Raw genomic sequence first — 27,060 nt, 5'->3', positions numbered from 1 at the left:
GTGATGGCTGCATGTTCATTTGATATGCAATTCACTTATGTACTTGCTGGATGGGAGGGGTCAGCAGCCGATTCCCGTGTATTGAAGGATGCATTGACTCGTCAAGATAAAATCTTTGTACCTGTAGGTAAGTAATATATTTTTATGCAGTACTTTTTTATCTATTTTATCTTTAATTATTTTATGTGGTATATAATTTTTATTATAGGAAAATATTATCTAGTCGATGCTAGTTATGCAAATCTTCCGGGATTTTTGGCTCCATATCGAGGAACCCGATATCATTTGCAAGAATTTGGAGATAATATTCCTAGAAATGAAAAAGAATTATTCAACCGAAGACATTCATCTTTACGGAATATTATTGAGCGAACTTTTGGTGCTTTAAAAGCTCGATTTCAAATATTAAAAGGCACTCCTCCATTTTCTTTTAAGATCCAGGTGAAAATTGTACTTGCTTGTTGCATATTGCACAATTATATACGTGCAGAAGATTATGATGATATATTTGAAGATGAAGATGATGATTCGGGTGGCGAGCTCGGTGGAGGAGGTGATGCGTCCAATTAGGTGCAATGGATGATACAGACAGTGACGATTGTGATAATCTTGAGGATGTGGGTAGCCAAGTAACAAGCATTCGAAGGCAGAGTGCATTAGAATCCACAAGAGCCGCATAATTTCGAGATGCCATATCGACATCCATGTGGAACGATAAATGATGGTTTACTCTTATTACTTTTGAACATGCGTAATTTATATGTACTAAACTTGTAACTCGTTGATTGTAATATTAAAGACACGAACTCGTTATTTGAATAATTCTTTTTAGGTTATTTTAAAAGTTGAATATGTATTTATTTATTATTTTATTTTATTTTATTACTATATTAAACTTCATATTTAAGTCTCTGGTAAATAAAATATAATTAAAGTATACATTTGATTAATATATCATCATTAATTATGTCAAAATATATTATTAATTAATACAATGCAATCTATCTTATGTTATTAATATAATATTTTTTATTCATTAATCATAATTTTTTTTATTCACTCTATTGTATTAGTAATTTAATAGTGGTAATTAAAATATTGTTAACTCAAACACTTTGGTTTAATTAGTTCATTTTTATAATTATTAAAATCAATAATTTTAAATTTCTATAAGATGAAGATGAAGATGAAGTTGTCCCCACTAACACCCTATTTCAAAGATTTTGAAGATGAAGTTGTCTTGACTAACACCCATTTCGAAGATGAAGATCATGTAGATACATAAGATGAAGATGAAGATGAAGATGAAGATCAAATTTTCATTTTGTTGACTAACCGGTTAGTCAACAAACTGGAAATTTGATCTTCATCTTCATTTTCATCTTTATCTCATGCATCTACATGATCTTTATCTTCGAAATGGAGGTTATTCTAACTTCATTTCAAGTTTATTTCAAGAGGTTTATGATTGAATTGAACTCGTGCCTATAAAAGTTGGGCTCTTGGGTTATGTCCACCCTCAATCACTTGCTACCCTGGTTAGAGAGTTCTAATACACCCTTGACACTAGCGCCCTAAGGGGGTTAGTCAACAAACTGGAAATTTGATCTTGATCTTCATCTTCATCTTTATCTCATGCATCTACATGATCTTCATCTTCGAAATGGAGGTTAGTCTAACTTCATTTCAAGTTTATTTCAAGAGGTTTATGATTGAATTGAACTCGTGCGTATAAAAGTTGGGCTCTTGGGTTATGTCCACCCTCAATCACTTGCTACCATGGTTAGAGAGTTATAACACACCCGTGACACTAGAGATTGTGTCATTGGTCTCTCTTATCTAAAACTTTTAATGTAAATAAATAAAAACTGAAAAAGGATAATTTAATCGCTTATACTATTACTTTTGTTTGTTGCATTTTAATTACATGGTGGTATGCAAAATACGACATCTGAAAGACCCGATACACCCACCCAGACCAAGCTGACAAACGGCCCTTCTGCCTCCTGAGTCCACACTGCGTCCGCTTTTGCTCCCTTCCTCTCATAAACCTAAAACAAACATATCTTCTCGTTCTTCAACTGTCTTCTCTGCCTCTCCCGGCCCCTTTCTCGCTACTCTCCTTCTCCTCTCATGGACACGCCTTCGGACTCTGGCCATGCCCAAAATGGCCCTTCTACTGGACCGGAATTCGACCCACAGTCGCCCTCCACCGATTCTACGATGCCGGAAGCCCTGGCTGCGGACTCCGGCCCGACTCCTTCGTCTGCCGCTCCTGAAGCAATGCCGGCGTCCGCTCCGGCTCCGGCTCCGGCTCCGGCTCCGGCTCCAGCTCCAGCTCCTGCTCCTGCTCATGCTCCTGCTCCTACTACGGCGACCACGACTCCGGCTCCTGCTCCTGCTCCAGCTCCTGCTCCTGCTCCTACTACGGCGACCACGACGACCGCCGAAAAGAAGTGGCCGGGATGGCCGGGTGACAGTGTTTTCCGTCTCATTGTACCCGTGCTTAAGGTCGGAAGCATTATTGGCCGAAAAGGCGAGCTCATTAAGAAGATGTGCGAAGAAACTAGGGCTCGTATTCGGATTCTTGAAGGCGCCCTTGGTACTGCCGATCGTGTTGTAAGTTTTTTCTGAACATTTTAGGGTATCGTCTTTAGTTTTCTTAGGTGTCATTATCCTGAAAGAAAAAAAAATTGTTTACTTTAGGTGTTGATATCTGGAAAAGAAGAACCAGACGCACCTATATCCCCTGCCATGGAGGCCGTACTTAGAGTCTTCAAACGGGTAACTGGGTTGTCCGAGGATGACGGTGAAGCAACTGGAGTTGGCAAGTGTTCGATCCGGTTACTGGTGGCTTCCTCCCAGGCTATTTATTTGATCGGAAAGCAGGGTAGCGTCATTAAGTCAATTCAGGAGAGTAGTGGTGCTTCTGTGCGAGTGCTACCCGAGAGTAAGCTTCAGAGCCTATTTTCAAGTGGTTTAGAGTTTGTTTCTCTACTATTTATGGTGATTTCTGGAATATTTAGCTCCGCTTCTAATGTTGTCTGCCATATTTCTTCTATCTGATCGATGCTAGTTTTGCAACTCCACTCTAGCTGTTTCATGGTTGTTATGCGGCCATATTTGTGGTGTTTCTATTGAATGTATACTCTAGTTGAGTTTCATACGCCCGGAAGCTTAATGGCATCAGCAATCAACTCGCTAAGCACTCTATTAATTCAGGTCTTTCAATGTCTGAATAATTCTACTATGCATGAAAAACTCACTGTACATAACGTATCGATTGTACAATCCCTAAAGTTGACAAAGAACTTGTTACTTGGGTTGTTATTTTATGTTTGACTTTTCATCTCGATGATTTGCTTCATAAACCAGTTTTCTGTGTCCAGTTTCTTCCATCACTTTCAACTCTTGAATGTGTTCCTGATGGTTGATATGGACTGCTAAGTCCTGAATATGTCAACTGTGATGACCATACGAGTCTACTGTGGATGATTATGAAGATATTGTACTTGTTATCTTCTATTTGTTGTGTTCTATAGTGTTTCAAATTCAAACTAAAGGACTTTAGAGAGTGGATCTCTGAATAATGTTAGAATACTATTGCTATCATCAACTAATAAAATTATTCCATTTTGGGGAAAGATTGATTCTACGTAGTTTTTTTCTTTGTTGAGGGCAATACTAGAGAGTGAAGCTAATACCTGTCATAGGCTGATGTTACTAGTATTTCTTGTAAGACATTTTCAGAATATAAAAGATTAAAAGAATTAGATTTTAGTGCTGCTTTTCTTTTTCTTATGTGCTGACCTTATTACTTCTAATTTGTGGATTATTTGGATGTTATTAAAATAAATTAAATGCCATTTAGTTCCAGGCTGGAGTTCAGTAATTGGTTATTTATCTGGATACTAAACCCTGTATGGAAAATAAGGCAATGACTTGGATCTGTCATGAACTTATGATTGATGACAATGATCACATTGCATCAATATGTATCAGTACCGACTAAAGCTATTATGAGTTTATAAAATGCAACTGTGAATATACTTCTATTTTATGACAAAGACATCACTTCATGGTAGGAATGTCAACCGCAATTGTCTTTTTTTCAGTGAAATAAAATATTAAGTTTATCCAATTTGAAAGAAGAACATTCAAAGAATGCAAACCAAACTTCAGATTGAGTTGTGTCAAAAGTTGACCTGGAGGAAAGGGGAGCTCACTTTTTTCATTTGTTTGATGAAACTAAGGATACTGTTGTGCCATTATCTTGCCAAAAGCTGTGTTTCCTGTCAACAATTTGTTGTGGGCGAGGCCTTGCCTATTGATTGATGGAATTGATTGTGTTTTTTTAGTTGATTTTCCCTTGTTTTTAGTTGCTTAATTTCTCTTCCTCATTATTCTTCAAAAAGCGTACAAAATTTGTTTACAGGTCATTTCATGGACGGTAAAAAGAAGTTAAATCTGAGTCCTCTTTTGATGAAAGAATTCCCAATATTGTGTATGTAATTGAGATAAATATTAATCTAGTATAGCTAATGGGCCTTTTGGGTTAAAAATCCTCAACCTCAAGTTTTTTTCCAATCCAACTCATAGAACACTTGCTGACTTGTCTTTCTTTAAGCGACTGTGGACTAACTTAGCCCCTATTCTGCCAGTTCTTGGTTTGATGCTTTAATTTTTAATTTATTTTTCCTTTGTCCTTTGCTTGATAATTTATAGTTCTTTTTTTTTTTTTCAATGAATTAACACTTATGAGTATGCATCTATGTGTTTGAATTGAACCCAAAATTTAGAGCTGATCGATGATAAATTAAGTGCTTGTGCAATTGGTCTACTCTCCATGGTGAAAAATTGGAAAAGATCTTTGGATGTTATCTTTTGCGACAATTGTTATGTTGGACTTTTGAAGGTAAACAGAAGTCTATGGGAGGATATGTTGAAGCAACAACCTGTTACGTGCTATTTTGGACAAGCAAACTTCATGGCACCTCCTATCTTCCAAGTGCTCTCATTAGAAGAAATTGGAAAGTACTAATAGGTCCTCGAATCACACTATTTCCAATCTTGTTACATGGGTTCCTTCTTCTGAGGGTTGGTTGAAGTTAGAACATTGATGGTAGCTAATGGGGTAATCTGGATCTGCCTGGAGAGGTGGTGTGATAAGAGATTCTTCAGGTAACATCCATCTTATTTAATTTGCTCCTTTTTGGGGATGCTATTATGGGGGAGTTGAGAGCCTAATTGCAGGGCATTTGATTCTATGTGGGAAGACTTTCAGCCTCCTTGCTCGTTGAAGGGGACTATGTGGTTGACTTAAATTGGGGTTGTAGGAAGAAATCACCCCTTGAACGGTTTTTAATGTACTTGTGATGAAATTGAGGATTTATGTAGAGACATAGACGTATCTTGGAAGCATACCATAAGAATTGCCAACAAGATTGCTGACAAGTTAGCTAGGGAAGAGGTCTCTGGTCAGCACTTCCTTGTAGGAACCTCGTTCCCACTTTGATCTTGCCTTGGTTCATTTGTTGTGGGGTCCTCCTCTCTTGTTTTCTTTTTTCTTCTTCTTTGTATCAATAAAATGCTCTCACCTTTCAAAAAAAAAAAACCTTGTCATTATCATAAAAACTGTGCTTGTGTCATTTTTCGTCTTGAATTTTTTTGCTTGTGTACTTTATCATTATTATAAAAAAAAGCCTTTGAATGCAAGTGAATTCCCTTTATCACCTTTACTGTATGAGGGGTCTTAAAATGTGCTTTACAAGTACGGTTTGTCATGTCAAGCTTGTTTCAGCCCTCTAAATATCAGTTCATATATTCAAAATCATGAATTTTATGCTCTGTGGTTTGTCTTGCTTTATATATACATAGACATTTGTTCAATCAGCTGAATGCTTCCTGTCTCTGGTGATTCTCTTCATGATCTCTGTCCAACTTTTTGGAAACGATAACCATGTTGGGATGACATCTCTTTTATCTCTCTCTTTTTGTCTGTTTGCAGATGAAGTCCCATTTTATGCATCCCCTGATGAAAGAATAATAGACATACAAGGTGATTCTTCTAAGGTTCTTAAAGCACTCGAGGCAGTCATTGGGCATCTTCGTAAATTTTTGGTTGATCATAGTGTACTTCCATTGTTTGAGAAAACTGTAAGCTTCTTCATACTTTATAAAATTCTCTGTGCTGTGTGTTCTATGAGTATTGTTTGCTAATGCTGTGTGGCTTCACTTTGTAGTACAATGCAACCATCAGTCAAGATAGAGCTGTGGACCCATGGGCTGAGAAATCATATGCTGCTTCGCAAGGTGGTTACAGCAATGACTACCCTCCATCCCTGAAGCGGGACTCAATGTATCTTGAACGAGAAGCTCCATTGGAGCCCCAACCTCCACACTCTGGATTATCTTTATATGGACAAGATCCTGCTATATCTGGCCTACGTTCTTCAGGGCTTGGGCGTGCTATTGTTACTCAGGTAAGTTTTTAAAATATCCTGTCACATGAATATTTACAGTGTGGATAAACTTTGAAACATCATTTTAACTTCTTGGCTATGTACAGTTTCAATCTAGTTATGTGTTTTTGTGTTATTTGCCAATTTCCTCCATTAAAGTGTTCCTTTTAATTCAGGTAACACAAAAAATGCAAATTCCATTGTCATATGCTGAGGATATCATTGGTGTTGAAGGGGCAAACATTGCATATATACGCCGAACAAGTGGTGCTATCCTAACTGTCCAAGAGAGTACTGGCTTACCTGATGAGATTATGGTGGAGATCAAGGGAACATCAACACAGGTTCAAACAGCTCAGCAGCTTATTCAGGTGAGATGTTTAGTCTTTACTTCTGTTGTGGAGGCGGTAAACCTATAGCCCCCAGAAAGTTGGTAAACTGATAACATGACAGCCTAAATAAACCAGGAGATAGATGCCTCTACCTTTCTTGGATAAGTTTGAACTAGATGTTGAGCCATCAGAAATTACTTGATTATTATTAAATGGCATTTACTCTTTTTACATTTGTGTGAAGATTTGATTGTCCTGTTTCAATTGTTCGAGTGAAACATTATGAAGGGCCATGAGGATGCAACCATGGATTGACATTTGGTTTGGTCGGTTTTGATTCATACTCCAGTGTCTTTTTCTGCCAGCAAGTTGTTGGTATGATGGCTCTTTTCTTTTTGAGGAAAGAAACTGTGTTGCTGATGATTCAAGTAAGCAATGCATGGATATGTTGGAGATTTGGGCCAAGAATTGAATAACACTGCTTACGGTTGTGCCGAACATATCTAAAAGCAATGGTAATTCTAGTTCATAAATAATCTATCATGTTATTAAGTCAGATTGTCAGGAAGATGCAGTACACCGGCAGACAAGGAACCCTGCACGGAGATTGTCAGTGAGGACATCGATTGAGAACAGGGCAAGGGAACTCCGGTAATGGTTTGCATCATGGTGGTTTGAAGAATGGTGATGATGGTGGCGACAAAATTGATGCATGGCAACTCATAAAAAAGAAGAGTAAGCAAACAGAGGAAGACCTGCAGCAAAAGCAAGGTCCTTTTTTCTTTCGATACGGAGGTACTCCACTTGATGTGGAAGAATGACGAAGCATAACGGGAAAGACCATTCGCGTCATCGTCCAAAATGGTGACAAATGATCTTTTATAAACATCTGGACGACGGCTTTAGGAGTTTGCTCTGATCGGAAGGACAAAACCAGAGAACTATGGACACATTATCTGGTTTTCTATTTCTCCACCTTGCGATACCAAAACCACTGGGAGTGTAAAATCCTGCAGTGCCGCGACAGAATAACTATGACCAGATTAAACATTCCTGAGCTCGCCTCCTCTGGCTTTGGGTGGAAACTCTTCACTGAATGTCTAAACAACCTCTCCCTAACTTTGCTGCAAAACACGAAAACACCTTCCACCCCCCTCTTCCTGGCCAGACCCTACTGGATTCCTGCCCCCCCAGCCAACTACTACAGTACCTTCCTCGGAGAAAACTCAGGCCTCCCCAAGCCTCACAACCTCCTACCACAAACCCAAACCTCAAACAGAATATATGTACTCGCCCCTATCACAACATTTCCCTCCAACTGCAAATGGTAATTCACAACCAGGAGAAGTTGAAACTTGGTTGGTGGCCGAATCCGGCTCACAAAGGACACTTGGTGCAGACATCTGTCGTTGGTTAGCAACACATTACTCTTACTTCGGGAGCCTATCTGCTCTGCTCTGGCCAATGGAAACTGGAAGGGCTAACCAATGAATATAATCAGCATTTGTAGCAAATGGATGAATATGCTTATTTCTTGTAGAACACCTCTCATCTCAGTGAAGTAATTAGTGACTGATCTGTCACCCCTCTGCATGTTAAAATATCGTGCATACAGTTCATAAATCCAGTGTGGTCCACATCTCCTTAGCTGTTCCACAGCTTAAAATCTGGTCATTGAAGTGTGACTCCATGCTGTTTACCAGCCATGTCATAACCTGGTTGTCGTCAGCTTCCCACTCTTCATTTATAGGGATGGGGGGTCAGCTCTGAAATACCTGGCCATTCTTTTGGCCTTCAAGAACATGAGTACAACCTGGATCAATTTACATAATTTGATCCATTTAATCTGACTGACCAAAGTAATTTGGACAGATTGAGAGAATTTGTTGTTTGAACTCTCAATAGGTTTAATTACAGCAATTTACTTTCTGGATTTTGCCATCTATCTTATCAAACACATCATAATTCTATCCAAACCCAGTTCTTTTACTCCAAAATTACCAACTCTCACAAATAGAAGCCTGCATAGATCAAGTTGGTCCCACATCAAAATTAGGGGACAATCAGCAAGCCCTAGAACAATCCGATGGATAATGGAACATGTACTTCTCAAATCAGCAATTAACATTGAGAAAACAACAAGGGTCAACTCCTTGGGGTTAAGGAGATCAAAGGAGTCAGAAAACCCCTTATTAGTGATCAATGATGGAATGTCATAGTACTCAGGTCATCCCAAAAGAGGGCCTCCATCTGCACCCTCTTGAAGTCTTGGAATGCCTAGTTGATTACTCTTCAAGAAACAAAGTAGCAAGAAATGCTTGATTCCATTGCAAATGACTTATGGTATTGCCCTGCATGTTGTGAAGGCCACTAGTCATCTAGGTGGTGTCCTGGTGATGTGGAATAGCAATGATACTGCTATCGTGGATGTTTTTTGTGGAGAATTTTCCATTTGTTTGAAGCTTGCTGATTGCAGCAATGGAGCTATTTGGTGCCTCAAAGGTGTTTACGGGCCCACTTGATACAAACAACGTGCTGCCTTCTAGGATGAGCTCCTAAACCTTACCCAGATTTGGATACTCCATGGCTTCTTGCGGGAGATTTCAACGCCATTAGATGTCTGGTGGGAATCGTAGAGCCCTCTCCCCAATATGAAGGGCTTTAGACCTTCTGCTTCCAAAATTTCATTCGGCTAGTAGATTCTATGCAGGCAATGGTAGATCGCTCAAGTTTTGGGATGATTTGTGGATTGGGTAGGAGCCCCTGCAGGCTGCATTCAGGAGTCTTTATCTTCTCACGACTTGTAGAGAGATATTAGTAGCATAAACTTTTGAGGGGGGGGGGGGGGGGGGGGGGGGGGATATGAATCTCCATCCTAGAAGAGGTCTCTCGGATAGTGAGGCTTTGGAGGTTAGTCGATTGATGGACCTTGTTGCTTCGTTTAAAATTCGTCCTTTGGAGGTTGACAAGCTCATTTGGTGGCCAGACAAAAAGGGTTCCTTCATGGTCTCATCAGCATATGGCTTTTTAAACAGCGGTTACTCGGCTTGGAGGGTGAATGAAATCAAATTTGTATGGCATTTATGTGCCCCTCCAAAGGTAAAGTTCTTCATGTGAAGTGCCTGTCAAGGTAAAATTCTCTCGGCAACCGTATTGAGAAGAAGAGGTCACCCCTCAATGGATCCTATATGTCCATTCTGCAACTCTGAAAATGAAACTACTAGTCATATTCTTCTCCATTGCAGCTTTTCTTGGAAGGTGTGGATCAACATTTTTGGAAATTTTGGTTTTCAGTTCTGCATGGCGGCTGATCTGTTTTTGTTCAGTAAATCTCTCATGGGTACCCTTATGCCGAGTCTTGGAAAGATGATGCTCTCTGCATGTGTTAGTTTTATCCCGTGGGGTCTTTGGAATGAGCGTAATAGAAGATGTTTTGATGCAAAAAGTGAATCTTTAGACTGAGTTGCGGACAAAGTGGTTGGGCAAATATCAACTTGGCTATTAACCAAGAAATCTTTCTCTCCTTGTCTGCTGAATTGCATGGTCTCCTCTCCAGTCTTCATATCTTCAGAGATAAATGTAGGGGGTCTCTCCATGTTGAAGGGGACTCCAAAGTGGTGATAGGTTGGTGTGAGAACGAGTCTTCTCCTCTGTGGAGGCATTGAGATACTTTTAAAGAAATTTTAGATATTACCTCAATTGTTTCTTGTATTTGGTTTCTCATTCCAAGATCCGCTAATTCGGCGGTTGATGTGTTTGCCAGGCAGGGAGCTACCATACAATCACTGGTTGTAAGGGATGTGCTCCCACAAATTTTGTAATTCTCTTCCATTTTATTAATACATCTTCAAAAAAAAAAAAAAGATTTCAATGCCATTAGATTCTGTGCAGACAAATCATCCCTCCCCCCAGGCTTCTAATCCACTATGCATGGTTTTGCTGATTTCATTGGGAGTGTTGAACTGGGGAGATCCCCTATGTGGCAAAAATTTCACTTGGGAGTAATGGCTAGGTGACTCCTATTGTCTTGAAGCTAGAAACTGGTTGTAGCTTTACAGAGATACCATTGTAGGCAACCTTAGTAAAGGTGCATGTGATCACTAGCCAATTAAGTTTGACACCAGGATTGGCAGATGGGACCTTCCACCTTTCCTTTTGAAATGCCTGGCTTCTAGAAAAGGATTTTGATGGATTGGTTGAAAATTGGTGGAAATAACTGTGTTGATGGAGCGTCTGGTTGGATGCTTCCCCTCAAGCTCAGGGAGCTAAAACTCAGAGTAAAGCACCGGTCTTCTTCAAACCATCGTTCGGCTGCCATTGCAAGGAGGGACTCCCATCTTTCTCAAACCATTGCACTTGATGACATTGAAGAGCAAAGGTCCCTTTTTACCACAGGATTTGAAAATAGAATTGCTTTTACTAACCAATTTTAGGAAATTGTCTACCGTGATTGCATCAATTGGAAGCAATGCGGTTGTTTCAAATGATTTGCTGAGGGAGTCAGCAACACCAAGTTTTTTCATGCAGTGGCATCTAACATATGTAGATCAAACCGTGTTAACTCTTTGTGCGTCAATGTGTGATAAACATTAGATCGGTCTCTTTCTCAAAAAAAAAAAAAAATCAGATCAGTCTCGCATCACGAGTGAGTTATTGAGTTTCTCCTCTGGGTTGTACACGGATGATCGACCTATAATACTCGGCCTCCAATTCAAGTACATCCCTTTCTTGTTGCTGAACTCATTGAGCTCCCATTCTCGTAGAGGGAAATTGAACTTGCTGTACTTGGATTAGTTGCTGACCATGCCTTGGGTCTAGATGGTTTTAACATGGAATTTCATGAAAGATTTTGGCCTCTTTTAAAGCTGATATCAGTGGTATGCTAAAATGTTTCTATTACAACGGAGTAAAATGCAAAGCCGTGGGAGCTTTCTTTATTGCGCTTGTCCTAAAGAAAGCCGACATGGAGCTTCCAACCTATTTCTGGCCAATTAGTCTGGTGTCAAGCACTTACAAGAATCACCTCAAGGTGGCTCTCCCTTAAGTAATTCATGATGACTAGAGTGCTTTCCTTAGAGGTCACTTCATTGTTGATTTTGCCATGGCGGTCCATGAAATAATTGACTACTTAAAGCACAACTACTCTTGGATCTTCCTCAAGATTGATCTAGAGAAAGCTTTTGCAGAGTTAACTGGAACCTCTTAGACCAACTCTTGAATTGGATGGGATTTGGTGAATGCCAGAAATTATGAATGAAGAACTGCATATCCTCTGGTAGCTATTTGATCCTTCTGAATGGAACCACATGTTGTTTCTTTAAAGGGACTCGAGGAATTCGGCAAGGTAGCCCCCTACCCCCTTGCTTTTTTATTTCATTGCTGAGTATCTATCTACTCTGATCCATGAAGCACAAAAAAAGAAAAAGGAAAGATGATGGCTCTTTCCCACATACCTGATCTGGTTATATCTCTCCTTCAATATGCAAATGACACCATTATTTTCTGTGATGGGACAAAGAATCAACTCACAAGACTAAAGGTAGTGTTGGGCTCTTCAAACTCGCCATATGACAAAAAATCAACTGGACAAAGTCCAATATCACTGGTTTCAACATCCCTGTGGACACTTTACAGATGTATGCTGTTTACATGGGATGCTCAATTTCTAGGCTGCGGACTACCTATCTTGGCTTGCCGCTCTCTGACAAGAGGCTAGACAGACAGAAACCAATGGAGTCCAATTATTGAAAAAGGCCGGTCGCCTCACCCTTCTTAACTCATGCATCGCTGGCCTCCTTCTTTACTTCATGTTTTTCATTCTGTGCCCAGCCTCAATTAGAAATCGGATTGAAAGGCTTAAAAGAAACTTCCTATGGCGGGAAGCAGAATATGGTTGATGTACTATCTTGTCAGCTAGAAGGATGTTTGTTTACCTAAGGTTTTAGGGTGTTTGGAGATAAGGTCCATAAAAGAGATGAATGCTGCACTCCTAAAATGGTTTTGGCTGGAATTGTTGGTGTTCTTACAGACCATTATTGTTTGGTGCTCTCTTCTTTCTCTGGGACTATTAGAAGGGTTGACCTCTCCACGGCGGAATTGACTGCTCTCAAAGGAGGAATCCTTCTATCTCAAACAAGGGTTGCTGACTCCATTGTTCAGGGCCCACTCCTTTGTTGTCTGTTTTCTGTCTCTGCCTAGTAAAATCTCATTCTTCTAAAAAAATAAAATAAAATTTGTCATGTTATTATGGTATGGGAAAAGTTCCAAGGACATTTACAGAGGCATTTGAAAGCTGTTTAATTTCTGAGGCATTCCATAAAACAATTTCTAGATATTTGTTTCCAGTTTTTTAAATGCTCTCCCTGGTAAATTGCTGTTCCAAGTTCCAAAATTTGCTGCCTTCTTCTACACTATATACTCAGGATTTGACTAAACTGATTGATAGCACAATAAGACTAGTGACCAAATTGGGTCAATGTGATGCTCCGTGGACCATGGAGTTCCTTTTTGATTTACTGATTTCGTAAATTATTTGTGTAAGCTTATCCTTCCTGTGTTGTTTCTTGTCTGCAGGATTTTATTGCTGGACACAAAGAGCCGGCGTCAAGTAGCTATTCAATGCTTGATTCTGGTCTAAGGTCTTACTCTCAGATGCCACACAGTTCTTACCCTTCATCGCTAACATCACAAACATTTGGTGGGTATGGTCCTCCTGGCGTAGGAGGTTATAGCAGCTATAGGATGTAAACATGAATTGAAATCAGTTAGTTGGTACTTGGTTGTTTGAACAACACTCTTCGCATCATAGTTCTGTAAAGTTTTCAGATTAATGATTAGAGAGATCTTCTGTTTTTGTATTATAATGTAGCGCAGTTGATACTATGAGCCCTATATACTGCTGTTCCTTCTCTCCATCGGTTTTGTGGTGGTTAAGTGTATACATTGGTGAGAAAAAAAGAGGAAGAATAGGGTTATGAATTTAGTTTAAACCCATTTATAGATTCTAAAAATATTAATATTATAATTATACCTTTTACCATAGTAAGAATGAAAAAGAGACAAAAAATATAAATTAATTATATTAATGATACTTTAACATAATCATATATTCTAATAATAATAAATCATCCCAATAGGACATTCAAATACTAATTGTGACTTTTTTGGACTTGTTTTCTTGCTTTCTCTGTGTTTAGGAGTATATGCGCCAAACTTGCTGTGGCTTTTGTGCTTAGATTCTTAGGTTTCCTAGGTTTCCTATTTTATGTACATTTAGGATCCTTCCTCTTCAATCAGGACTTGGACATTTACACTTTCTTGTCTCCTAATTTTATTAAAACTATGTGGGTATTTTCTCGGTTGCTTGCAATTGCTATTTTAATAGCCTCCTAAATTGTTGGAAATATAGTAATTGGTTCTAATATGGTATCAGAACCGGTGGCGTTCCACAGTTATTCCCCCGTGCGAGGAGTATGGAACCATATTTATATTGAAACCGTACTTGTATAAAGTCCTGTTACGCCTCTCACTAATGCCTCTAGCAGCACCGGAATTCCTCCCCGCCAGCATCTTGAGCGCTCTGTCCAGCAACTAGCCTTCACGTCTCTCTCTCTCTTCCGATAACAACGAGCGTCGACTTCCGTCTTCCGACAACAACGCCGAGCGACAGTGCTCCCGGCGCCAAGTTCGAGCTCTCACTCTTCCGAGTCCAGAGAGCTTCTCTTCCGGCAACGGCGCATCGTCTTACTGCCACTCCCACTGACGCAGATACCTGAAGTCCCGAGCTTACCCTCTTCCGACAGCGGCGACGCAGTCCCGAGAGCTCCTCTACAGCGTCAGCATCGACCGGAGAGACCCTACTCTGCAGCGTCTCGAACCTGCCCTGTTCCGGCAGCTACGCCTAGCGGCAGTGCTCACGGCGCCGAGACTCGAACCTCCCTCTGTTTCTCTCCCGGCACCGAGAGTCCCGAGCTTACCTCTGTTTTTATCCCGGCGCCGAGAGTCCCGAGCTTACCTCGTTTTGCCGTAGTCTCAGAGAAGCTTCTCTGTTTTTTCTTCCGCTGCCGGTCTCTGTATTCCGATGAGAAAAAGTACAGCGTGAAGGGAGATTTAATTTTTCCCTTGAGTGTAGGTTATGCCAAAGGACAAAATGAAATCACAAATGACATTCACGTCCTGGTCACACGTGCCGATCAGGAAAGTTTCCGAACGAAGATGCGAACTAGAATGGGAACGTCAAAAACAGGAAGGCAGACTGAAAAAAATCTGCTGTTAAACGAGATATGCTCTGGCTGGCAATGATGAATCAATTCGAAAAAACAGCAACTTGATATATGCAACGTGATACCAAGATATATAAGGATGAAAAACAATCAGTAGAAGCGTAATACCATGATAAACAACAACAAAGATACCATGTGCTGAAGCCTGAATAACAGGAATTCAATCCAGCTATGGGGATCGTCCAAAGCTGCAACAGAGGTATATAAGGAAACACGAAAAATCTTCTGTTAATGACTCAAATCAGTGAAGTGATACGATCTAAAATGAATCGGGAATCCATCCTGAAGTAGCAGCGTTGAGATAATATCAATGTGTCAACTAAATCTGAAAAACAGCGTGGCTCAAGATCGATGGAATATCAAGTTAAGCAGATTGACGAAATATCAAAGCTGTCTTCTAGCTGTTGTTTCTTGATTACCAAGGACCGTAGGTAGGAACCGGAGCTGGAGCATCAGCGGCAAACGACTTGCCTGCGAAGGCGATTGCCGTGAAGACAAGGGTTGCGAAGAAAGCAGCCAATTTTCTGGCGGTGAAAGTCTCCGGTGCTGCTCTGTTCTTTTTTTTCCTAGAGTTTCCGCTAAGAAGATCTGCTGCTTCCTTTTTCCAAATATTGCTAAAAAAAATTTCTAAGTTTAAATTTTATTTGGCGTCTTCCTCTTGTTGCCTTTCTGCTCTCCCCACTTTTTTATTTTGCAATTATCTTTACCTTGGGATTAGTCTATTCCATTGGTTTGTTGCTATTTTATCCTCTTGGGTGTCCAACTAGTCACTCCCTTCTCTTGAGTAATGAATCATATTTTTTATAAGAGTAGATTGTTAAACCTCATGTACTTCTTCAATTTGTTATCTTTTTTATCACTCCTAATACCCGTGCACCAATTACCGGCCAAGAATAGGAGTATACCCAACATCTAGCACGAGTTAAATTTTTGTATTCATGCAAGGCAACCTTAAAATAGTGAGTAGTGTCTTCTCCATGCCATAAAATTGGGTTTTTCTATATTTCAAATTGAGCGTAGTTTTTTTAAGATTTTGACCGCTTGTTAATTGGTGTATGAAGTTTTGTTGTTTGGCCACGAGTGATGGTTTCTTCTCACAAATTTTTTTGTCCAACTTGGGTTTTTTTTTATTCCATACTTAAGGGGGAAAGAGGAGAAGTAGAAGATGTCTTGAAAAGCCTACAATAAAGAATTCCACGAGTTGTGGTAGTTGTAGTAAAAAGAAATTATGTGATTAACAACGAAAAACAATTCAATGGGGGAAAATAGATACAACTAAAGAATATTGAAGACCAAGATTTTTTCTTTACAAGCTAAAGTTTGCAACTTCAACTTAAGGGAAATGTGTTGAAGAGATAAATATGACAAAATCTTAGGGGACTCTTATAGTCGAAGAGTCTCATATTGAATAATTAATATGGTAATCTTACATGAGTCTCATATGTTGAAAGATGAACCCAAACCTACACGACCAAGGAAAACTCATACGTCTAAAGAAGACCCACACATCCAAGAGAGGTGGACGATAGAGTCAAGCCCACAGACCAAGGAGAAGGTCCACGTAGTGATGTAATTAGTTTAAGTTTCAGATGTATAATTATAATATTATAATTTTACTCATCTATAAATAGAGTTTTATAGGGAGAGTTAAGACACGAGTCCGATGGATGCATTAATTATGGTTTCTGTCCTGAATGGTTGATCGCAGCTTCCAGTCAGCTTCGGTTTCACGTCGCCCTACTGGTTTTAATGTTTTAGAGCTTTTTCTAGTTGATGTATTCTGTTGGGAACTGCTGGGCTATGTTGCTAAGTAGCGACCGATTAAACTTGTGTTTGTACTGGTTACGATCGATTGGACCATTCGAGTTAGGGTTTTGATCGATGCTCTGGTCTGTGAGGCCATATGTGAATACCGATTCTTATATTGTCGGCGAGGTTCTCAAGAATTTGGTTCCTTGCGCGAGCACGACGGAACGAAATCTGTTAGCCGATACAACAAAGATCGTGGAGAAGAGAAAGGTAGGAAAGCAAAAGAAGCTCGCAGGAAGATTGTCAACTGTAGAAATAATCCGATTGATTTATTTCGAAATGTTTCTTCGGGGTCTTTGGTTCGTTAACTGTCTCTACTGCTACTCATTCCGTGATTTGCTGCTGCAAGCTGATTCTATGAGCTGGTCTGTGATCTCTGGTCGTCGCTTTGCTAGCCTTTTCCTTCTCTGGGGACAACTTTCTTTCCGTTTCTGGAGGCCGAAGACGACAGCCATTGATCCCGTCGAATTATCGCCGAGTTATTTGCTATTACTGGCTCTTGGTTCATCGTTTTTCTTTGCTGGTCTTCTCTTCTGTTTGTTGATAATATTTCGAAGCTATTGCAGGGGACGACAACACCAGACTCTGCCGAGTCCTTTCGGTGAGGGGAGTAAGAGGTTCATTTTGTGTTTAATCTCATGAGGCTCGCACCTAGCTGCACCAATCTCACCCAGTCAACTTTGGTGACTCGGCCATATCAACTTTGGTCTCTTGACTCAGCGTGACTCATTTATTGACTTGGATTATTATTACTCGGTTAGTGTATTAAATACTTTCATTATTTGGTACGTGTTATTTGGGCCCAAGCCCATTTTCGATACTGCTATTATATCTTTTTGGCTGTAATATTATTATTGAAGAAAGGTTTATCAGTTGTTGATTATTGTCAATATTGGTTATTCTGATGAAGAAGAAAACACATGGTGGCCCCAACATATTATCTTTCAGTGATTCCCCATACTTTCTTATTATCACTTCTGAATAATGCCTATAGACCCATTACCTACAAAGGATAAGAGTATGCCCAACATCTAATGTGAGTAAAGTATATTATTTACCCAAGATGTATTTTTTTAGCTACCCTGAGAAAGTGGGTAAACTCTGTGCCCCACAATTGGCTAACGTAAGTAAAGTCTATTATTTACCCAAGATATATTTTTTTAGCTACCCTGAGAAAGTGGGTAGACTCTATGCCCCATAGTTTGACTATTTTTTCTCCTTTGAAATTGAGTGGAGAGTATTTTTGACTATGACTTGAGTATGGAGTTTTGTTATATGACTAGGAGTCTTTTTTTTTTTTCTCTCTCACCATTATTATGCCAATGGGTCTTTTGACAAGAAAAAATAGATCACCATCTTGAGGAAGAGAGTAGGAAGATAGGCCCAACCTCACATGACTAAAGAAGGCCCACACGTTTAGTGTGTTAGAAGTTGGGCTTAGGCCCACACGACCAAGAAAGGTGGACGATGGGTTCAAGTCCATAGACCAAGGAGAAGACTTACACGGTGATGATATGATGGTAAATAAAGAGTAATCTCATAAACATAACACTAACGTAATTAGTTTTAATTTTTAATGATATAATTATAATATTATAGTCTTATTTATCTATAAATAGAACTTCAGGGGGAGGGTTAGGATACAAGTCCATAACCTCATTCTTCCTCCTGTTTTCTCTTTAACATGTCGTCTCTTCTTTTCTCCATGGGCTCATCCATGGAGTCTTGAAAATTAACACTATAAATAAAAGTTTCATAGAAAAGGTGTTTCAATTCTATCGGTTCTTTGTAATAGTAGTTTATTTTATTTCTTTTTAGTAGTTTTATATATATTCTAGGTGTAATAGGGACAAGAGTAGTTCAATTTTACTCCGATTCTATGATATTATTTATTATAATATCAATTTTAAAATATATTTATTTAAATAATTTAAAAATACATTTATTCATTAAAAAATCAATTTTATCAGTTTTAATTAATTTTTACTCAATATTTAGTTAATTTAAAAAAAATTTAAGTATCTCATGTAGTTGCCATCCTTGATTCAAAATAAAAAAGTCTGCATATACTTTTTATTTCACTGCTTATCCAACAAAGTAGACTAGTATTGTCCTAATCAAGATAACATAATCTGCTCAAACTAATAGACCAACTACAAGTTTATTAGATCACTCCAATAATAAGATAAAAGGGTAATCTCTGGCATCATCGGCCGTCTGGATTTAGATTGTTCAAGATAGCTGCACGGTGGAGTCGTAGGCGGCGCCGACCTTCCAATTGTTGGGGATCACATTACTGATCTGCACCCATTTCTGGCCGTCGTCTCCACTCACCTGGAACCTCAGGTTGATGTCGCCTCTTGGCGGGCTGGACATGTCCCACACCCCTCCGAATGCCCGGCGCATGGCTCTCCATTCTTTGCAATCCTCCTGCACAACCCGTTATATAGAACAGAAATTACTCCATTGCTGATATATATTTGATAAGAAAAGGAACGAATGCTGTCTCTCTTCTTCCATTTGAACTGGTTTGTCTCTCTCGACGTACCTGCCATAATTCGACGCCGGTGATATCTTTCTGGCCTGCTTGGTAGAGAACGATGATGGCCAAGTAATCCGGAAACTTGCTATGTTCATGGACTTTGAACACCAGGTTGTATCCTGGGTATTGACAGGGAATCCTGCAGAATAAATTTGGATAGATTAATCAAACATATAGCAGCGGGCAGATGGGTGTGTTTTGGGAGAGTAGGAGATCCTTGACCACCTTCTGTATTCGATGTCGATCACCCCGTAGGCGAACAGTTCCGCAGCCTTGTTTGGTTGGGCTAGCTTGGCGAAGGCGCGAGGACTGAGGATGAAGTCGGTGTTATCGCCCTCACCATGGTCAGTCACCACAGTCTTCAAACCGTTTTGGTAGCAGAGATTTGGGTTGGTGCACCGGACTTGGTAGCATCCGCCACATCCAGCGCCATTCCTGTACAGCTTTGAAACTGCACCAACCTCGCCGCCGTTGAGATTCCGGCCAAATTCACCATAACCACACGCTCCACCTGAATCATATATACACAGCCGGTTAGCTTATTATACAATCTATTTTCCAGCAGTATTACTCTATAAGGAGGCAGAGACTGAGAGACAGAAGGAGTACTTGGTGTCCCCAGGCAATCTGGGCTACCATAGTAAGTCGCCCTTGAACTGATAAAAGCGTTCTGTGAGCTGCAAAGTGCGGGCAGGAGCAGTACAAGGACCACCAAATAAGGGAGAGACATTCTGCTGAAAACGGAAGTAAGAGTAGAGTGGAAGAAGAAAACCCTGATGAGATAGAAGCATTCTTGGCATGAATTTATAGTAGAGAGTTGGCGGAAAGGTTCCCACCAAGGACTCCAAAGAAGATATGCTCGGTTACTTAAACAGTCACCCTAATTGACCCATACGAGACCATTTGGCAGAAAGAAATATTAATCAAAAGCAGCCTCGCCTAACCTCTTGCACTCTGTGCCATTTAAAATCATTATAATGTACCCAGACATTCCCTTTTGTCCCTTTGTGAAGCTTTCGTTTCACACAGGTCACAGAGTAGAACCTAGAGCGACCATCGTTCAGGAAATGGTCAATCTGTGTGCGCGTTTGGTAGCTTCCAATAACCCAAAACGAGGGAGGCAAATGTCTGGATTCCTGAACCTTCGTCTTCCGTGTTAAAGATATAATAAAAGTGACGGGGATGAAGAATATTAGGAGGGAGGGCACTCAAATTATTCAAATTACTCGCTTGACTCCGGATTTGCTCGGTTAACAACTTCAATAATGGAAGATAAAATCTGTGGGTGCCCAGTAGGTCTGTGTGTAAAGGCACTTGTCCTCCTGGTGAAGCAGAGGTGGTTGAAAGGCCCCACCCACTACTCCCAGGGCACGACTTATTTCTTTCCATCGAAATCTTGTTACCTTCGTAGGTCTTCATTGATTTACCAGTAGAAGCTCTGTCTAGGGTAATCTCTATTCTTTTGACGAACTCTCATCCTTACAGGTGTTTGCATTATTGCCCATATGACCTGTTGGGTCATTTTCTTCCTCCGCCACTGATGGGTTTTCACATCCTAATCGAAAGCCATCAGGATCGAACAATTTTAGTAGTGTTTGGCCGCCCGGACGACGCTGATCTGATTTCCCCTCTGAGAGCCCCCCGACGTCAGGAAGACGAGGGATGAAACGATCTCCCGGACAGAATTAGTCATGATCAGAAGCTAGCTTAGCCCTTAGCTTTCTCCTACAGCTGCACCGCACTGAGCATGTGATATATAGTACGCGTACCGGTGAGAATCTGAATCAAATCCAAGTTTTTAACATCTTAATTGCAGCCCTTGGGGATAAAGAAAGTGAAGAGATGATGAGAGCCTCCACCGAAGGAGGGCTTTTGTCCCTACAGAGGACAAGGTGTAAGCTTCTCGTTTCTTCACTGTTATGAAGTAGACTTCTCATGTAAGAGGGGAAATCTAATATGGAGGGGAACTCCGTAACTACTACAGATGGAGACAAGGAAAAGGAGAGTGGAATTGCTGACAGATGTTGCGGCCATTAAGGCGATTTTTTGGAGGGTTGTTGGTGTTGGATTTTAAGTTCTGAATTAGATGAAATTCAGATGCAACGGGGCTTTTTGTTGAGGTTTGAGCAAAATGAAAAAATAGCTGTAATTTTTTTAGTGCAGAACAGGACGATAAAAAAAATCATTACATTGTTTGAACCCGACGTGAATCGAACACGCAACCTTCTGATCTGGAGTCAGACGCGCTACCATTGCGCCACGGATCCACTTTGATGTTGCGCATCAATTATGTTTAGATATCATAAGGTAGCATAATATTGAAGTGATTGAACTCGTTCCTACTTTTTCTGTTTGAAAAGCTATAGATGTCAAGTGAACGAGAGTTGTGAAGGATAATGATCCCATGTAAGATTTAGTTGACTGAATTTGTATAAAATTAGTTCATATCACTAAGTTCTGTTTGGTGGATTTGGATCTATAGACAAGGATTTTAAATAATTGAACTTTTGCGATGTGAAGATCAAAATTTGACCAAGTAATTAGATTAGTGATTACCATGTATGCTTCAAATACTTTTTCCATTGATCTTTTTTTATATATAAAAAAACCTCCCTAAGAAAAATAAGTACAGGTGAAGTTTTTTTTTTTTCCGCCTATCTTGTTGAGATTTGACAAAATGTGCACAAAACTAAAACTTGCTTGGCAACCGTTGAGTGGATTTTTTATTTCTTTCAGATTCTTTATTCCCAATGACATCGATTACTACGACTTCTATTTTACTATTAAATCAAACAAAAAATAGTATCTCTCAATGACTTGACTATTCTCTTTCGAGTTAAAGCTTTAGTTTAGCATGTGAAGTTTGAAACAAGTCAATCTTTCCATAATTGAAATTTTCTCTCTTTATCATGTGATTAGACACTGTTGAAGAACATATATGGAAAATTCTTACATAACTCTCATAGTAAGAAGTTTCATATATGGTGGCTTACAGGAGGAAGTCTTATAGAGAAGTCTCAGTTAAAGTGTTTTAGTAATGTTATTCTTCTATTTATGTTCAGTTGTTTAATTGTTCTAGGACTTGTCTTATAGTGTTTACTCTCCATTTCACTTGGTTGCACACCATACATTTTTTTGATGGCCCACAATAGCTCCTCAAGGCTATTGCAAACCCAAAGGAGGGTGTGGCAGCGAAAGATACCTACCAACCTTGCTGAACATCTTTACCTAAGGAATGAAGACACCCATGGGCGAAGAGTCCTGCTTCGCCATCACATCACAAGAGAGATCCCATGGATGCAATACCCGACTCGGTCTCGGGTTTACAAGTTTTGATACCATTTCACTTGGGTGCACACCATACATTGTTTTGATGGCCCGCAATGGCTCCTTGGGGCTATTGCAAACCCAAAGGAGGGCGTAGCTGCGAAAGATACCTACCAGCCTTGCCGGACTTCCTTACCTAAGGGATGTCGACACCCATGGGCGAAGAGTCCTGCTTCTCCATCACATCACAAGCTAGAGTTCCCATGGATGCAATACCCGACTTAGTCTCGGGTTTACAAGTTCTGATACCATTTCACTTGGGTGCACACCATACATTGTCCCACAATAGCTCCTTGGAACTATTGCAAACCAAAAGGAGGGCGTGGCAGCGAAAGATACCTTCCAACCTTGCAGAACATCTGTACCTATGGGAAGTCGACACCCATGGGTTGAGAGTTCTGCTTCGCCATCACATCACAAGCAAGAGTTTCCATGGATGCAATACCTGACTTGATATCGGGTTTACAAGCTCTGATACCATTTCTTTACTCTCCTAACTAATCATGCTTTAATAATCTATAGCAGTAGACCTTTTAGAATAGAGACCTAAAATAAACTCTAGTAGGGCCCAAAATGACTTCTACTGCTACTTAATGCTATTCAGGTTTTGACCCTATTCCTGTCGGCTTACCACCACGTGGGTTAAATCGTAATGTGACCTCGCTGATTTTAGAGATCCCCAAGCCGTGCATGTCAACCGATGCAGTTCCATGGCAACTTCAGTAGGGTAGAGCACATCTCCGTTTCGTTTTCTACCTCGGAACGTAGCCGAATAATACTAAGTACCTTACTTCAGTCTTATTTGGCACTATTTCGATATTATTCAAGTGACACTATTCTAAACAGTTATTGTTAAGATTACAAAATATAGATATGATAAACAATATACTATGGAGATCAAATATATTTATATGCAGAATTTGAACATAAACTAATACTGTAAAAATTCAAATATTATAAACATGCGAAAAATTAATATATTGTTCAAAACAAAATATAAATACTAATTACATAACTCCAAAAGTTACCGACCGTATTACTGGTCGGCTCCCTCTTTATTACTCAACCATTACGGCTGTTTTGCATATACCATGCTTTCGTTGAAAATCTTGTTGTTGCCGGAAATCACCTTACTTCGTCGATCTTTCAACTTGCTTGATGATTTTTGGGTTTGTCTTTGAATTCCTTGAACTTCATCTGGGCTTCGAATTAATAGCCAAGAGTAGAAAAATCTTTCCTCTTCTGCCCTTGAACGAATGGTTTTGGTTTAAAGACAATGAGTAACTTTTGTCTTTTCATTCTTTCATTCTTATCCTTGCATTTTTGCCTTTCGGTGCCGAAAGTAAGGGTAGATGAGTCTTTAACCTTTCTAATGTCAAATTGCTAACGTATAAGGAATCTTTATCTTTGTCTTTTTGCTGACTCGGATTTCGACGTCGTTTGTTGACATAGTTGCTGACGTCTTGAAATGAATACCTTCATTCTGACATGTTGTCTTCTGATGACTTCTTTGTGCACATTTGACATTTGTGCAGTTTTTCGAAAAGTGAGCTAGGCCATGCCAAAAAAACTTTCCTTTGTATGTTTACTTGCTAGGATTTTCCCACTAAGTAATTTTCCAAGTGTTTCTTCTAGTGAGTTCTGAACATTCCTTGGAGATTCTTTGAAGCTTTTGGATACAATGGTTAGTGGTACTGATGTTTTGTATACATAACTTTTCTTCTATTGTACCAGTAAGTGGAGGTACTGGATGATATTTTTAATTCCCATTGTCCTTCTTATTTTCCAGGCTTCTTTCGGACATGGTTGAGATTTTGGTTTGTTTGAATCGAAATCCGGTAGCTTTCCATAGTTGTTAAGAATTTCAAGTGTTATAACCGAAATACTAGGTATGACTTTGTAATTTTCAACAATTTCTGCTATAGAAGAGACAAATCTCAACCTATAGCTTTAGCCTTAGTAGTAGAGTAGAAACTCTTGCATGCTTCAGTTATTTTTTTTGGTAATCTTTCAAGTACAGATAAATCTATTTCTTGTATAAAGATTTGTCCAATTAGTCCGTATGTGTATAACATACAAACATATTTACTATCCAATTCTGGATGTATCACCAATCGGTTCCAGCGTTCACTAGAGTCTGTGGTCATAAAGGGAGTATAAATCCCAGTGCCAATTTTTTCATTCCAGTTTTGGAACTGAGTCTTATGGAAAATTGACTCTTTTGGCCACCTTTTGAGGGCATAGCGAAGGTTCTTCAGACATGATGTCTTGGAGTTTGAGTGGTTTAAATTTCTTAAGAAAATTGAACTCATTAAACTCCATTCTATTTGGTTTACCCAGACTTTTCAACTTAGTGAACTCAGATGAGGTAACTAACTTTGCCTTAAAAGAAATATCTTTCATTGGCTTATCCATCTCCATGGGTTCTGGAGTCGTTAAGACTTCCTTTCTAGTTCATGACTTGTAGGTGGAAGTTCCTAATTCCTCTGTCTTGGGAGAAAATGAGTTATGGTTTCCTTCTTATGCAGAGCATAATCGCTATAAATCCTGATTCAACCTATATTCAATTAAATACTACAGTCATCCGTCTGTATTAATGCTGATGTTATTGCTTCCTTTTCCCATAAGGGGAATCCGGTAGAAGTTCTGGAAGAGTTTGGCAAATCACGCCTTTTCTTGAGTTCTTTTAACTCTTCGGTTAATTCTTTAACCTTGAGTTTTAAGTCCTCGCTGTTTAGCCTATAACAGGCATAGTTCTCAATGAGTTCTCCTCTTTCAGATAGGATGAGAAGATTGTCAAAAAGTGACTGAAGGGTGGAGAGCATTATCGTGATCATGGATATTGCTACCGCGAGATCTTCAAGTGTTTGTCCGAGCTTATCCATTATACCTGTCTAAGACATAGAAAACACTCGGGTAAGAGTATCAGGCAAATAATTTTTATTTCCTTTAATGTGTTCAACAGTAAAAGAGAATTGAAGGAACGATTGTTGCCAACGGAGTAATCTACTGCGATAAAGTGAATCTTCTAAATTTCTTGTCATAAAATCGACAAAATTCTTACAGTCAGTTCTAACTAGAAATTCTTTGCGGGCAAGATAAATGTAAAATTTCTTTATCACATTTTTTACCACTAAATTTTTTTTTTCATAGGAATGATAATTTATTTCATCAGATGTAAATGTTTCTGAGGTATATTTGCATACTCTTTCAGAATTATTGGTTTTACATTTTAGGATCGCTGCCCATGTATGGTATGAAGCATTAGTTTCTAAAATTAGTTTTGCCTCTGGATCAGGTAGAGTTAATGCCAGGAGATGCGTTATCATCTGTTTGATCTTGATGACTCTAGAGCTGCCATTGGGACTCCATTCCCATCTGACATCTTTCTTTAACTTTTGTTGAAAGGGTTTTCAAATTTCAGCCAAATTTTTAATAAATTGTTCAGCATAAGTTAGACACCCTAAAAAACGTTGAAGTTGTTTCACATCTTCAATTTCATTTGGAAAAGATGCTAATTTTTCTAGAATGTGATTTTGAAGGATTATTTATCCTTTGGATATGTTTAACCCTAAAAAATCTATCTTAGTCCTAAACAATTCCGATTTCTTTATGCTGAGTGCTATCCCAATATTTTTTAAGGCATTTAATACCTTAAGTAATTGTTCTTTATGTTGGTCTTTATTGTCAAAGAAAACTAAACAGAATTTCAAAAATGGTTTGAGAATATCATCCATTCTTCTTTGAAAGATATTTGGGGATTCTACTTGTTTCCTCTATTATAATATTATTGATTTTCAGGACTCCATGAATTTAGCTCACGAAGAAAAAAAAAGAGGGACTCATTGGGAGAAAACAGGAGCAGAAAGAGGTAATGGACTTGTGTCATAACCCTTCCCCTGAAGCTCAATTTATAGATTAATAATCCTATAATTATAATTCTGCCCTTGGAACTTAAACTAATTACATAAATGCCATCTTTATGAGATGACTCTTTATTTACCATCATAACATCATTGTGTGGGCATGTGGGCATTCACCTCTCTAGAATTTGTGGGCCTTCCTTGGTCTTGTGGGCTTGGGCCCATCTTCCAACGCTCCCCCTCAAGCTGGGGGTGAGAGAACATCATGAACACCTAACTTACTGCAAATGGTGTATACGATCTTCCTGTATAAAATGGCAGTCCACCATATCTTCCAACACTCGCCCTTGAGTTGGTGGTCTCTTGAGACCCAACTGGCATAATATAAGAGAGTAAAATCACTCTTAGTCATAAGACATCGCTGCATAGTCCAGTCAAATGGTC

At 39.4% G+C, this 27,060-nt stretch overlaps 2 protein-coding genes and 1 non-coding gene across 3 annotated transcripts; 1 reads left to right on the top strand and 2 right to left on the bottom strand.

Annotated features, from left to right (window-relative positions):
• The first annotated feature begins 1,991 nt into the window (after positions 1-1,991).
• LOC137948073 (RNA-binding KH domain-containing protein PEPPER-like) lies at positions 1,992-13,675 on the top strand. Its single transcript, XM_068794005.1, has 6 exons — positions 1,992-2,619; positions 2,707-2,950; positions 6,008-6,156; positions 6,243-6,482; positions 6,638-6,832; positions 13,367-13,675. The coding sequence occupies exons 1-6, from the start codon at positions 2,134-2,136 to the stop codon at positions 13,538-13,540; spliced, it is 1,488 nt and encodes a 495-aa protein (XP_068650106.1). The 5' UTR covers positions 1,992-2,133; the 3' UTR covers positions 13,541-13,675.
• A 5,441-nt stretch (positions 13,676-19,116) lies between these two features.
• On the bottom strand, positions 19,117-20,417 carry LOC137947713 (expansin-like B1). The gene is made up of 5 exons (XM_068793486.1): positions 20,371-20,417; positions 20,036-20,199; positions 19,652-19,937; positions 19,433-19,565; positions 19,117-19,314 (listed from the first exon to the last, which is right to left on the bottom strand). The coding sequence occupies exons 1-5, from the start codon at positions 20,415-20,417 to the stop codon at positions 19,117-19,119; spliced, it is 828 nt and encodes a 275-aa protein (XP_068649587.1).
• A 1,204-nt stretch (positions 20,418-21,621) lies between these two features.
• TRNAW-CCA (transfer RNA tryptophan (anticodon CCA)) lies at positions 21,622-21,693 on the bottom strand. Its single transcript has one exon. It is a non-coding gene; the product is annotated as a tRNA-Trp (tRNA).
• Positions 21,694-27,060: the final 5,367 nt, after the last annotated feature.

The sequence above is a fragment of the Aristolochia californica genome, unplaced genomic scaffold (assembly GCF_029961685.1).
Source record: "Aristolochia californica isolate CCGP_79_NKW_82.1479 unplaced genomic scaffold, dmAriCali1.0.hap1 SCAF_13, whole genome shotgun sequence".
Classification (NCBI taxonomy): domain Eukaryota; kingdom Viridiplantae; phylum Streptophyta; class Magnoliopsida; order Piperales; family Aristolochiaceae; genus Aristolochia; species Aristolochia californica.
Note: the sequence above shows the minus strand (reverse complement) of the source record. Positions and strands in the feature narration are given on the sequence as shown.